This window comes from Sapajus apella, unplaced genomic scaffold (genome assembly GCF_009761245.1).
Source record: "Sapajus apella isolate SASKATOON/1434 unplaced genomic scaffold, GSC_monkey_1.0 scaffold137, whole genome shotgun sequence".
Lineage (NCBI taxonomy): Eukaryota > Metazoa > Chordata > Mammalia > Primates > Cebidae > Sapajus > Sapajus apella.
In genome coordinates this window covers 3104828-3119527 of record NW_022437077.1, presented here as the reverse complement: position 1 = coordinate 3119527, position 14700 = coordinate 3104828, and the positions used below count along the sequence as shown (strand labels likewise).

At 47.8% G+C, this 14700-nt stretch overlaps 1 protein-coding gene across 5 annotated transcripts in view; it reads left to right on the top strand.

Moving 5' to 3' along the window:
- The window catches only part of TOX2 (TOX high mobility group box family member 2), a 158638-nt gene extending 144492 nt beyond the window's left edge, over positions 1-14146 (top strand). For all 5 annotated transcript variants that reach the window (XM_032263661.1, XM_032263662.1, XM_032263658.1 and 2 more), the window contains exons 6-9: positions 9129-9209; positions 10319-10714; positions 11288-11415; positions 13207-14146. In XM_032263661.1, the coding sequence (XP_032119552.1) occupies positions 9129-9209; positions 10319-10714; positions 11288-11415; positions 13207-13243 (642 nt within the window). In that variant the 3' untranslated portion in view covers positions 13244-14146. The remainder of the gene's footprint in view (positions 1-9128; positions 9210-10318; positions 10715-11287; positions 11416-13206) is intronic.
- The last annotated feature ends 554 nt before the right edge of the window (positions 14147-14700 follow it).

Below are 14700 nucleotides of genomic sequence, written 5' to 3'. Positions count from 1 at the left end.
ACTACTTACCATCTGCATTTACTAGCAGCTTTACCATTCTGAACCTCTGCTTCCCCACTGGTAAAATGAGAGCAGTCATCTCCATCCACCTGGTCCCTTCAACCCTAGAAGTCGAGTTCAGGCCAGGGCTTCCTGTCCCACTGACCATGTGCCTGTGGCCGCCTCTAAAGGCCTCCAGGGAGAAGAGAGCGCAGAACTAGCTGGTAGGCAAATACAGTTGTCAGCTGTGTGGCCCCAAGCTCACCACCTCAATCTCCGAGCCTCGCTCTCCATATCTCTAAATCAGGGATGCTGGCTACTCATTCTCTGAGCTCAGATCCTGGCTGAGCTCTGTGCTGGGCTCTCCCTTCAGTATTTCACTGGATCCTTCCGACACCCTGTGGAGTAGCCCTTGCTTTCCTGGTTTGGTAGAGACACCGAGAGGTAAAGTGACTTTTCCCAGGGTCACCAGCATGAATCAAGGTAGATTCAGGATTTGACCTCACATCTGTAGAAGCAGGAGGCTCAACTGGGCTGTTGGCATGAGAGACACGAATCGTATAAGCAGATGAGTAAATGTAAAATTACAGTTGTGATTGTGCCATGTACCGGGGTGTACATAGTTCATGAGAGTGAAAAGAGCAGTGACAGACCCTGTCCGAGGGGTCAGATCTCCAGGTGAGGCCTGAAGAGTGAGTTCTCTTTGGAGGAGGGGAAGTGTTCCTGGCAGGGAGGCCTGGTAAGCAAAGGAGACTGGAAAAGCACAGGGGACTGAAAGGAGACCAGGGTGGCCAGAGAGGAGACAGTAAAAGTCCCTCTAGCAGAGACCGTGCTGGAAAGGAGGGCAGGGGCCAGACCACGCTGGGCTTTGTGGACCTTGGAAGGAGTCAGGTCCTGTTCTAAGAGGAGAGAAAATCAGTGAAGAGCTTTATGCAGAGGAGAGACCAGAACGGCAGCCTAAGGCAGGTAAGAGTGGCTGTGGAGGGTGCACAGTCATCCAGGTGGGGGAGGGTGGGGCCTGGAGCATCTTCCAGTGTGGTTTGGGGTAGGGGACCCAGAGCACATCCTGGGAGACTCCTTGCATCTGAGTAAATGGAGATGCCATTCACTGGATTGGAAATATGGGCAAAGTAGCAGGCTTGGGGCAGAGCAATGGATTACTGACTTATTTGAAACATATTCTTTACCATATTCTAAAATTTTAGGTTATTTTGGAATATGTTATAGGGCAGAGAGTTTGGGAGATGACCCCCACATCTGGTAGGGGAGTAGCGAAGTGAGACAAGGAAAGGAATCCAGGAAAGGGCACACTGTCCCAGGAGAATCCACCATGGGGAACCAGAGTTGCAATCCTGCTCAGAACTCAGGAGCCCACATAGAACGTGCCAGACCTCAGGGGCATCCCATCTGAGGGGCAGTGATCCTGGGGTGGAAGGAAGGACACCAGCACTCCTTCTCCATCACCTCTGGCCTGCCACACATGCCAGGCTCCTGCCACCAGAGGGACCCTCAGGCAAAGAAAGACAGACAGGGGTAAGGACTGCGGAACATTGGCAGGGCACTGCCGGCTTTTGCTACAGTAATGTTTGTTGTTTTCATTTGTATGTTTTGTTGGCAACCATTCCCTTTCCTACAAAGACTTCAGAGTTTTTGGTGGGGGGATTTCCTTTCCCTTTTATAGACAGTCTGGGGAGACAGTGGTCTCAAGTGCTCCGTCCCCAGGCACTCCTTCCACCAATGCTTTCTCTGACCTCATTCTGAAATCACATTTTGAAATGTGACATATTTTTATTGTACTAATAATTAATACTAATAACCAAGAGAGGTAGTGTTGAGAAAATTATAGGAAATTAAAAAACCCTTGCCTCTTCCCCAAAAGTTTCAAGTCTAGGTGATGGATAGGAAAGTTCTTTCAAATCATCAAAGAGCTAATAATTCCAAGACTTAGAAAAAGAAGAAAACCTTCACAAGTCTTTATACAGAATGTAACCTTGACACTAAATCATAATGAAGTTAACTGTATCATTTAATTTTGAATGTGTCATAAACAATACCAAAAATTTAATGGCTTAAAACAATAATCGTTTATTATTTTGAGGGTCCATGAACTGTGCTGGACTCTGCTGCTGCTCTTGGCTGGACTCATGCATTTGCATCAGTGATCAACTACAGTAAATTAGGCATCTCTGCTTCTGGGAGTTGCATGGCTGTCAGCTGGAGCAGTGGAGCCAAACTGAGCCCAGTGTGTCTCTCATCATTCAGCAAACTAGCTCATGCTTATTCACACAGCAAGTCAGAGTTCCAAGAGCAGTTTTAGATCTAGAAAAATGGCGGAAAGGAGGCAGAACTAACTTGCAGCTCCCACGTGGATACATAGAGCAGCATGTGGACACTCACATGGTGAACTTCTGCTCCAACAACTACCCCAGGAACATACCAGGAAAGGTAGAAGAATCCACAGACCCTTTGAAGGAGGTGGATTGCTGCTGCAGGCTCTCTGGGACAGCCCAGGAACTGTGAGTCGGCTTGCTTTCTCAGCTGGGAGGCCTGTAGCCTGGGGCAAGTTCTCAGTCCTGCTCACTGGCTGCCTAGAAATAAACTTGGTAGTGTTGGGGGTGCACGGTGGGAGTGAGACCCTCCTGTGGCTGCCAACTTTCCCCCACTTCCCTGGCGACATGTGTGATCCAGCAGAGGCAGCCACAATCCCCCTGGGATCCACACCCCCTACAGCATCTGCAGCAAGCCCTGCCTAAGGAGAGTCTGAGCTCAGACACTCCCAACCCTCCCCCTACCCGATGGTCTTTCTCTGCCTGCCCTGGTAGCCAAAGACAAAGGACAGAATCTCTTGGGACCTCTATGGCCCTGCCCACCGCCTGACACAAGGGCAAGCTTGTACCCTCCCTATACTATTGCAGCTGATGTGCTCTTGAAAGTGCCACCTCCTGGCTGAGGGCTGACCAACACAAAACCAGCACACTTAACAAAAATATAACCAAGGATCTTCATGGAGTCCACTTCACTCCCCTGCTACCTCCACCAGAGCAGCTATTGATACCCATGGAGGAGAGACCTGAAGACAGCTCACATCACAGGACTCTCTGCAGACACTCCCCAGTACTAGCCCGGAAGCTCGGCTGCATGACTAGATCCAGAAGAGGAATAACAATCACTGCAGTAGGGCTCTCAGGAAACCACATCCCTAGGGGAAGGGGGAGAGCACCCCAAGGGGCAGCAGCCTGTGAGTCCCAGATCTTCCCTCTGACATAGTTTACCCAAATGAGCAGGAACCAGCAAAATAATTCTGGTAATATGATAAAACAAGGTTATTTAACACCCACAAAAGATCACACTAGCTCACCAGCAGTGGATCCAAACCAAGATGGAATCTCTGAATTGCCAGAAAAATAATTCAGAAGGCTGACTGTTAAGCTAATCAAGGAAGCACCAGAGAAAAGTGAGGGCCGACTTAAAAAAATATTCAGGATACGAATGGAAACATCTCCAGTGAAATAGCATAAATAAAAACAATCACAACTTCTGGAAATGAAGGACACGCTTAGAGAAAGGCAAAATACACTGGGAAAATCTCAGCCATAGAATTGAACGAGTAGAAGAAAGAACTTCAGAGCTCTAAGGCAAAGCTTTCAAATTAACCCAATTCAACAAAGACAAAGAATTTTAACAAATGAGCAAAGCCTCCAAGAAGTTAGAATTATGCTAAATGACCAAATCTAAGAATAACTGGTGTTCCCAAGGAAGAAGAGAAATCTGAAAGTTTGGAAAACATATTTGAGGGAATAATCGAGGAAAACTTCCCCGGCCTTGCTAGAGATCTAGATATCCAAATACATGAAGCTCAAAGAACACCTAGGAAATTTTTCACAAAAATACCTTCACCTCAGGACATAGTCAGGTTATCTAAAGTCAAGATGAAAGAAAGAATCTTAAGATCTGTGAGACAAAAGCATCGGGTAACCTATAAAGGAAAATTTATCAGATTAACAGCAGATTTCTCAGCAGAAACCTTATAAGCTAGAAGGGATTGGGGTCCTATTTTTAGCCTCCTTAAACAATTATCAGCCAAGAATTTTATATCCAGCAAAACTAAGCTTCATAAATGAAGGAAAAATATTATTTTTTCAAACCCATGCTGAGAGAATTTGCCACTGCCAAGCCAGCACTACAAGAACTAGTAAAAGGAGCTCAATCTTGAGACAAATTCTTGAAATACACCAAAATGGGATCTCCTTAAATAATAAATCTCACAGGACCTCTAAAGTAATAACACAATTTTTTAAAAACCACAAGGTATTTGGGCAACAAATAGCACAATGAATAGAAGAATAGTACCTCACGTCTCAATACCAACATTGACTGTAAATGGCCTAAATCCTCCACTTAAAAATACAGAATGGCAGAATGAGTAAGAATTCACCAACCAAGTATCTGCTGTCTTCAAGAGACTCACCTGACACTTAAGGACTCACATAAACTTAAGGTAAAGGGGTGGGAAAAGATTCCATGTAAATAGACAATAGATAGCAAAAGTGAGGAGGAGTAGCTATTCTTATATCAGACCAAACAAACTTTAAAGCAACAGCAGTTTAAAAAGACAAAGAGGACATTATATAATGATAAAAGGACTAGTCCAACAGGAAAATATCACAATGCTAAATTTATATGCATCTAACACTGGATCTCCCAAATTTATAAAACAAATTACTACTAGACCTACAAAATGAGATAGACAGTATTGTAACATAGTGGAAGACTTCAATAATCCACTGACGGCACTAGACAAGTCATCAAGACAAAGTCAACAAAGAAACAACAAACTTAAACTATACCCTACAGCAAATGGATTTAACAGATATTACAGAACATTCTACCCAACAACTGCAGAATATACCTTCTATTCATTAGTACATGGAACATTTTCCAAGATAGACCATATGATAGGTCACAAAACAAGTCTCAACAAATTTAAGAAAACAGAAATTATATCAAGTATCCCTCAAACCCCAGTGGAATAAAACTGGAAATCAACTCCAAAAGAAACCCTCAAAACAATACAAATACATGGAAATTAAATAACCTGCTCCTGAATGGTTGTTGGGTCAACAATGAAATCAAGATGGATATTATAAAATTCTCTGGACTGCACGATAATACAAACATTACCTATCAAAACTTCTGGGATATAGCAAAAGTGGTGCCAAGAGGAAAGCTTATAGCATGAAATGCCTACATCAAAAAGTCTGAAAGAGCACAAATAGACAATCTAAGTCACACCTCAAGGAACTAGAGAAAAAGAACACACCAAACTCAAACCCAGCAGAAGAAAAAAAATGACCAAGATCAGAGCAGAACCAAATGAAACTGAAATAAACAAAAATACAAAAGAAATAAAGCAGAAAGCTGGTTCTTTGAAAAGATAAAATTGATAGACCATTAGTGAGATTAACCAAAAAAAGAGAGAAGATCCAATTAAGCTCAATTAGAAACAAAACACGAGATAATACCACAGAAATACAAAAGATCAAGGCTACTATGAACACCTTTATGTACATAAACTAGAAAACCTAGAGGAGATGGATAAATTCCTGGAAATATACAACCATCCTAGATTAAACCAGGAAGAAATGGAAGCTCTGAACAGACCAGTAACAAGTAGTGAGATTGAAATGGTAATTAAAAAGTTACCAACAAAAAAAAGTCCAGGACTAGATGGATACTGAGCTGAATTCTATCAGACTTTTAAAGGACACTATTCCACAAAATAAAGTATAAAGTATAAAGTATAATTCCACAAAATAAATAAAAATGATTTAGATTCCTAAATCATTCTCTGAAGCCAGTATCACCCTAATACCCAAAGCAGGAGAGGACATAACAAAAAGAAAGCAACACGCCAATATTCCTTCTAGGCCCAAAATCAGCATAGAAGGGACATACCTTAAGGTAATAAAAGCCATCTATGATAAACCCAGAGCTAACATTATACTGAATGGGGAAAAATTAAAAGCATTCCCCCTGAGAACTGGAACAAGACAAGGATGCCCACTCTCACCACTTCTATTCAACAGAGTATTGGTAGTCCTACCCAGGACAATCAGACATGAGAAAGAAAGAACATCTGAATCAGTAAAGAGAAGGTCAAACTGGCACTGTTTACTGATGACATGATTATATATCTAGATGAACTTGGATGCAAAAATTCTTGCACAATACTAGCTAACCAAATTCAATGGCGTATCAAACATAATCCACCATGAGCAAGTGGGTTTCATACCAGGGATGCAGGAATGGTTTAACATACACAAGTCAATAAATGTGATACACTACATAAACAGAATTAAAAACTATATGATCTCAATAGACACGGAAAAGTCATTTGACAAAATTCAGCATCGCTTTATGATTAAAACCCTCAGCAAAATCGGCATAAAAGGGACATACCTTAAGGTAATAAAAGCCATCTATGATGAATCCAGAGCCAACACTATACTGCATGGGGAAAAGTTGAAAGCATTCCCCCTGAGAACTGGAACAAGACAAGGATGCCCACTGTCACTACTTTTATCCAATGTAGTACTGGAAGTCCTAGCCCCAGAGCAGACAAGAGAAAGAAATAAAGGACATCCCAATCAGTAAAGAGGAAGTCAAACTGTTGCTTTGCTGATGACATGATCATATTCCTAGAAAACCCTAAAGACTCATCCAAAAAGCTCCTAGAACTGGTAAATGAATTCAGCAAAGTTTCAGGATACAAAATTAATGTGCACAAATCAATAGCTCTGCTGTATACCAACAGCGACCAAGCTGAGAATCACATCAAGAACTCAATCCCTTTTACTGCAAAAAAATAAAATATTTAGGAATATACCTAACCAAGGAGGTGGAAGACCTCTATAAGGAAAACTACAAAACATGCTGAAAGAAATCATAGATGAAATCAATGGAAACACATTTCATGCTCATGGATGGGTAGAATCAATAGTGTGAAAATGACCACACTGCCAAAAGCAATCTATAAATTCAATGCAATTCCCATCAAAATACCATTATTCTTCACAGAACTAGAAAAAAAAATCCTAAAGTTCATATAGAACCGGAAAAGAGCCCTCATAGCCAATGCAAGACTAAGCAAAAAGAACAAATCTGGAGGCATCACATTACCCGACTTCAAAGTATAAGGCCATAGTCACCAAAACAGAATGCTACTGATATAAAAATAGGTATATATACCAATGGAAAAGAATACAGAACCTGGAAATAAAGCCGAATACTTACAGCAAAGTGATCTTCGACAAAGCAAACAAAAATATAAAATGGGGAAAGGACTTCTTATTCAAAAAATGGTGCTGGGATAATTGGCAAGCCACATGTAGAAGAGTGAAACTGGATCCTTGTCTCTCACCTTATACAAAAGTCAACTCAAAATGGATCAAAGACTTAAATCTAAGACCTGAAACCCTAAAAATTCTACAAGGTAACACTGGAAAAACCCTTCTAGACATTGGCTTAGGCAAAGACTTCATGATCAAAGAACCCAAAAGCAAATGCAACAAAAACAAAGATAAATAGATGGGACTTAAACTAAAAAGCTTCTGCACAGCAAAAGAAATAACCGGCAGAGGAAACAGCCCACAGAGTGGGAGAAAATCTTCACAATCTATATTTCTGTCAAAAGACTAATATCCAGGATCTAGAAAGGAACTCAAATCAACAAGGAAAAAAAAAAAAAAAAAAAAAAGGAATCCCATCAAAACATGGGCTAAGGAAAGGAATAGACAATTCTCAACGGAAAATATACAAATGGCCAACAAATGTATTAAAAAATAATCAACGTCATTATGATCAGGGAGATGCAAGTCAAAACCACCTTACACCTGAATGTCCATAAACAAAAAATCAAAAAATAATAGATGTTGGCATGGATGTGATGAAAAGCGAACACTTTTACACTGTTTGTGGGAATGTAAGCTAGTACATCCCCTGTGAAAAACAGGGTGGAGATTCCTCAAAGAACTAAAAGTAGACCTATTTGATCCAGCAATCCCACTCCTGGGTATCCACCCAGAGGAAAAGGAATTTTACAAAAAAGATACTTGCACACACTTTTGTAGCTGCCCAATTCGCAATTGCAAAAATATGGAACCAGCCCAAATGCCCATCAGTCAATGAGTGGATTAAAAAAATGTGGTATATATATGTGTGCATGCCATGGAATACTACTCAGCCATAAAAAGGAATGAAATAATGGCATTCAAGCAACCTGGATGGAATTGGAGACTATTATTCTAACAGAAGTAACTCAGGAATGGAAAACCAAGCATTGTATGATCTCACTCACAAACGGGAGCTAAGCTATGAAGACACAAAGGCATTAGAATAATACAGTGGACGTTGGGGACTCAGGGAAAAGGATGGGAGGGGTGGGGGATAAGACTACACCTTAGGTACAGTGTACACTGCTCCGGTGATGGGTGTACCAAAATCTCAGATCACCATCCAGGAACTTATTCATGTACAAAAACAAAATTTATATAAGATTTCCAAGAGTAGAAAGGGGCTCACCCACATGTGAGCATTTTTCAGTCTCTGCCTGCTTCATTTATGCTTGTCTTATTGGCCAATACAAGTTACACAAGGCTAAGCTCCAAGTTGTTTCTAACAAAAGGCATGGAAACAAGGTGCAAACGAACTGAGACCAATCCTCCAATAACGTGAAACCCAGGTCTAAAATTTTTAATAAAAAGTATTAGCAAAGCGAATCCAGACTAACATACTGTGAACAAGGAGGTTCAGCCTTAAGCAATCTGCCCTATGCTGGATCCGAATGGGGGCTTCAAAGGGCTTTGTCTTTCTGTGGCAAGTTGTGCTGATGTAACTTGGAGGCCCAGAGAGGTGAAGCATGTTGGCCAAAGCCACACAGCGACTTGGCCAAGGAACTGGGATAGGGCCTGGTCTCCACAATTTCTCTGCAGTGCTCCCAGGAAGGGGCCAGTGGCTGGCTGACCCAGCTCCTGACCCCACCACACTTGTCCATTCATAATCCTTGAGTCCATGCCTTCCCACCCCAGGACCCTGCACCACATCTCCTCCATAACCTTCTCCCAGTGTTGCTCATGTGTTGACTCTTCCAGGCCTACAAGAGAAAGACGGAAGCAGCAAAGAAGGAATATCTGAAGGCTCTGGCAGCCTACCGGGCTAGCCTCGTCTCCAAGGTAACACCCCGAATCTCCAGGCACAGCCCTGATCAGAGTGGAGCCACCTGAGGGACGGAGTGAGAACTGGGGCCCATGGGAATGGCCAGCACCCTAGGTCTTAGAAAAGATGGGTCAGACCTGCATGGTAATGGCTGGAGGGCACCTACATATGCCAGGTTCATTCTGGGCACTTTACATGCGTTTCATTGGATTCTTCCAACAAGAACCCAGCACCCAGAGAGGTTAAGCAACTTGCCTGAAAATATTGTTTGTTAAAGCAACCGCACTAGGATGCAAACCCAGTTTTGCCAGTTTTATGTGGTCTTCACTTCTGACCGCTGATGGGGCTTGGGACACGCTACCCAAAATATGGCACCTCCTCACCACACTGTGGGCCTCCTCTGTGTGTGGCTGTGGATGCGTGGCCCAAGTGGAGGTGGGTGTTACTCCTGTTACAGAGGAGATAGCATCTGAATTGCTCCATAAAAGTTCAAGTAAGGCCGGGCGCGGTGGCTCACGCCTGTAACCCCAGCACTCCAGGAGGCCGAGGCAGGTGGATCATGAGGTCAGGAGATCGACACCATCCTGGTCAACATTGTGAACCCCCGTCTCTACTAAATACAAAAAATTAGCCGGGCATGGTGGCATACGCCTGTGGTCCCAGCTACTTAGGTGGTTGAGGCAGGGGAATCTCTTGAACACTGATTCACGAGATTGCAGTGAGCAGAGATCATGCCGCTGCACTCCAGCCTGATGACAAAGCAAGACTCCATCTCAAAAACAAAAAAAAGGTCAAGGGAACATCTGCAAAGGCACAGAGGTTGGGAGGAGCATGAATAGAGCTAGCCTGGCAGGATGATGCTGGTCTTACTGGCCAAGCTGAGGAGCATGGATGCCTTCACGGGCAGAGGAGCCCCCCAAAGATAAAAGATGGGGGTGGCTGAATGTTCGGAGCCAAGGAGAGAAAGGAGCCTGCATTATCTCTGGTTGGTCCGAGATCTCTCCCGAGGGGCCAGAGAGCCAGCCAGGGGCCATGTTGGGGCGTTGCAGAGCTGTCTGGACTCATAGCCCAAGTTCTGGCTCATCCCTCTTCTCTTCTCCAGTGACTGATACCTGTCTCCTTCCAGAGCTCCCCGGACCAAAGTGAGACCAAGAGCAGTCAGCCAAACCCACCAGCCAAAATGCTGCCACCCAAGCAGCCCATGTATGCCATGCCAGGCCTGGCCTCCTTCCTTACACCATCAGACCTGCAGGCCTTCCGCAGCGGGGCCTCCCCGGCCAGCCTCGCCCGGACCCTGGGCTCCAAGTCTCTGCTGCCAGGCCTCAGTGCGTCCCCACCGCCACCACCCTCCTTCCCGCTCAGCCCCCCACTGCACCAGCAGCTGTCACTGCCCCCTCACGCCCAGGGCGCCCTCCTCAGTCCACCTGTTAGCATGTCCCCAGCCCCCCAGCCCCCTGTCCTGCCCACCCCCATGGCACTCCAGGTGCAGCTGGCGATGAGCCCCTCACCTCCCGGGCCACAGGTAAGCAGGGACAAGCAGGAACAGCTCTTTTGTGACCATGTGGGGAGGGGAAGCGGCTTTGCCATTTCACACCTGGGCCCTGCCACTCACCAGGGATGTAACCTCAGCCTTGGCACCTGATCTGTCTGAGCCTGTTACCACATCTAGGAATCGGGGCAGGCACACCTTACCTGAGACGCGCTGGCTGCAGCGAACAGTTCACAAGTTGCCAGAATGACGCTCAGGGTATTCCAGGCCCCTCTTCCTGCATTCTCAGCCCTAACCCTGCCCCTCCCCAAAGCCCTCGAGACCCTACCCCAGCTAACTGTTTCCCAGAGATTGCTATGAAGTTCACACGGCCCTCCGAGGTCACTGGGCTCAGTAACTCCATTTTACAGAGGCTCAGAAAGGGAAAAGCATATTTCGAGAGGTGCTCTACTGGGAGCGAGGCAGCAGCCCTGGAGGCAGAGAGGCGATTCTGGGTGACACGGAGGCAGTGTCTCTTCCTGGGACCCATGGGCCCTCACCCCGGGCGGCCTGGGACAGTCTGCCCCCTCCTCTCTCCTTGGCTCATGGCCTCCTTCCCCTCTCTAGGACTTCCCACACCTCTCTGAGTTCCCCAGCAGCTCGGGCTCCTGCTCCCCCGGCCCATCCAACCCCACCAGCAGCGGGGACTGGGACAGCAGCTACCCCAGCGGGGAGTGCGGCATCAGCACCTGCAGGTCAGTCCTCACCCGTGCCTGCCTTTGTCCTGCCGGCCAGGGGGAGTGGGAACAGGATGGCCACAGATGGGAGCATGGCTGAGGGCAGCATGGACAGGGCAGAACCCTGTGGTCACTGTCAGCCCTGCCGAGGGGATGCCTCGAGTCCTCAGGAGATGACACCACAGAGCCAGGCCTGAAAGCACTCCGCTGGCCTGATGCCAAGGTGGACTGGGGAAACTGACTCATCTTCAGTCTTGCCTCTGCTTCCTCCCTGTTTTTTTCCACAGACGCTTCTGCCTGACATTCACCAATGAGTCCTGCATGTTAGGCGGTTCTCTAGAAGCAGAGCCTGCGGCAGCAGGGATTGGGTGCCCTTGGGAAGGTGTTGGGGAGAGCTTGCAGGAAAGGGGGGTGAGGGAGGCAAGACTGGGAAGGAGCCGAGCGGAGATGTGGCCTCAGCTGGAGACTTGCTTCCACCTGATCCCGAGAGCGCCCAAGCATGAACGGTGCTGAGCAGGTCCCACCTGGAGGTCAGGGAACTGGTTTTTCAGCCCCTGCATCAGTCAGCCTGGGGGAGTGGGGCCTGCTGGGCAGGGAAGCCCCCAAGAGTGGAATAGCTGAGAATGCAGGACAGCGGGCCTGGGTGAGACATGGCGGGAGAAGGGACCCACGCCCTATCCCAAAGAATTACACAGACGCTTTAGAGATGCCTTCCCCCTGCACCCCAGCGTCCTCCCGACTCAGGCCTCTGTTCCCATTCTGCACTCTGCCTGTCAAACCCATGCTAACCGCCTCCCTCTAGAAAGCCTTCCTGGATCCAGGCCACACCAACTCCGGGGAAGAGTGACCTTTCACTTCGGCCAGCAGGAGAGGGAGGATAGAGTGAGGAGGGGGACTTGCTCCATAACCCGCCGGCCTGGTTCCCAATCCCTTGGCAAAAACGAGTCCCACAGCCACACCTGGGGGACGTAGCCACACCTGGGGGACGTAGTGCCAAGCAGCTGTCCCTGCAATAGCTCCACACTCTGGAAGGCACAGCACACTTGTCGGGTGGCCATCTCTGCTGCCGAGACCCGCTGCCCCCAGCCCTAGCCTTAGCCTCCCAGCCCAGGGGTCATTCCTCTGCCAACCTGCCAGCGTCCTTGGGCACTGAGCAAGTGACCACCATGCACGCCCCATTTCTGACACGCCTGGGGTGAGATTCAGTGTGGGTAGGCAGACTCCATTCAGCCAGAATCGTTCCCTGCAGCCCAAGCAGGTGCAGACCCTCCTACCCCGGCCCTTTATCCTGTCTCCAAAGTTTCCTTTCTCAAAAGTCAAAGTACTTGGGGTATGTAGGGAGGCCTTTAGTGTCACAGAATGTCCAAGCTTCCCGAGGCTGGCCCGTCGCATCCAGCATGAAGGTCGGACCGCAGCACGGCCCTACTTTAAAGGCATAGAAAGCACCTATGCTCCCTTAATTCAGTTTGAGATTTACAAATTCCTGTAATTAAAAACCGACGTGAGAGCAATGGTGACATCACTGTGCACCTCAAAGAAGGACAGACACACTGCTGCACTTTCCCACAGAGCTGAGGACTGGGTGGTTCCCTGCTGGGATTCCAGGAGGGGCTTGGTTCTGCCTGGTGCAGAATGGGGGTGGGGTGGGGGGGTCGCGGGGGGTACAGCTGCAAGTCCCTCATTCAGCTGCAGAAGGGCAGCTGAATCTCGGGGATAGGGGGTGGGGGTGCGGACAGGGCAGGGGTCCTGGTGCTCTCCTGGCCTGGGGAGGTGCCTAACAGCTTTGACAGCCCCTCCTCTCTCTCACAGCCTGCTGCCCAGAGACAAATCGCTCTACCTCACCTAATCCCGCCTCCCCCTCATCCCCGAGGCTCGCTGGAAGGCACTGCTCGGAGCCTGAAGGGCTGACAGCAGAAACGAGGCCCTGGCCAGAGGCAGGGTGGCCCATCGGAGAGATCCCATTGCCCAGGGGCTGAGTCTCTTCCTCGACCTCCCACCAGACTCTGCAGAGACAGCCCCACTGCCCGCCGCCAGCCCAAAGAACCTGCAGGAACCTTCTGCCTGCTGACCTGCTTGCTCCAGGGTAACCGTGGACCCTGTCCTCGCCCTGCGCACGGTACCCTATGTCTGGATGCCTGGCCCCAGCTCCAGCTCATGGGGACTGCCCCTGGCGGAGTCGCTTACCAACGGACACCCACCCCCAATGCTTGGGCCAGGGGGCCGGCCCCCATCATAGACGTGCACATCGGCTTTCCAGTGTGAACAAATGACGAAACCTATGAACTCTTGGTTCCGTGTAAGTAGTTGACTACGTGTTTTAGAACTGTGCTGAAGACATCTGTAAGATTATCTTGTGGGGGGGGGAAAAAAGTAGTTTCCTTTAAGGTAAAAAGCATTTTATATGGCCCTTAGCACATTTTTAAGTTTCATCTTAAGGGAGACGTGCACAAAAGCGGCCGCCAACCTGTGTGGCCATCCTCAGCAAGGACCGGACGATCGCGAGCCCCCACCCCCGCACTGCTCTCCTTTCAAACATGTATTCATGTATTTTAAATTGCCAGCGACGATTTGTCTATTTATGAAGAAACCCTGAGAACAGAGTTGCAGCTTCTCCTACCGTGTGCGTGGTTTTGGGGTTTGGTTTGGTTCCTTGACGTTGTTTGCAGCTGTTTTCTGGCCCTGGCGAGTGTCTGTCTTGGTGCCCAGTGCTTCTCTCAAATCTCTTTATAATAAAACTTCTGAAAAGCTGAAAACAAGTCTGTGTCTCCTTGCCCTTGGTGAGCCAGGGTCGCGCCCCCACGAAGTGGCATTTGATGGTGGCTTGCCCAGCATGGAGCCCCTTGGGGCAGACAGACTCCAGTTGAAGCCTTGCCTGAGCTTTACCATCCCATGGGGGTTTGTGTGTGGGTGATGGGCCCACTCTGACCTCAGTCTTGTCCTCTGAAGGAGTAACTGTGCTGCAGACCCGTACACCTCTTATGTTGATGGAAAGGGGTGTGGGCAGGAGCGCTGCCACATGGGAACCTGCATCAGCCGGTGACAGTGGCGAGCCCTCCCCACCATCCTCTGGATTATGAGGCCTCTCAGGCTGGTGGAGGTGAGCAGTGGGGACCCAGGGAGGAGGCCAAGGGGCTTCTTTTTCAAACCTGAGCGTAGGAAGCATCCTAGACAGGGGATTCTTTAAACCAGGTTTCCCTGCAGATGTTAGATGGTGGTACTATTTTAACTACACCTAGAAAGATACCAATTCCCTGGTTGGAAGCTACAACTTGGCATCCTGTGATGCAGCCATTTTGAGGTGGG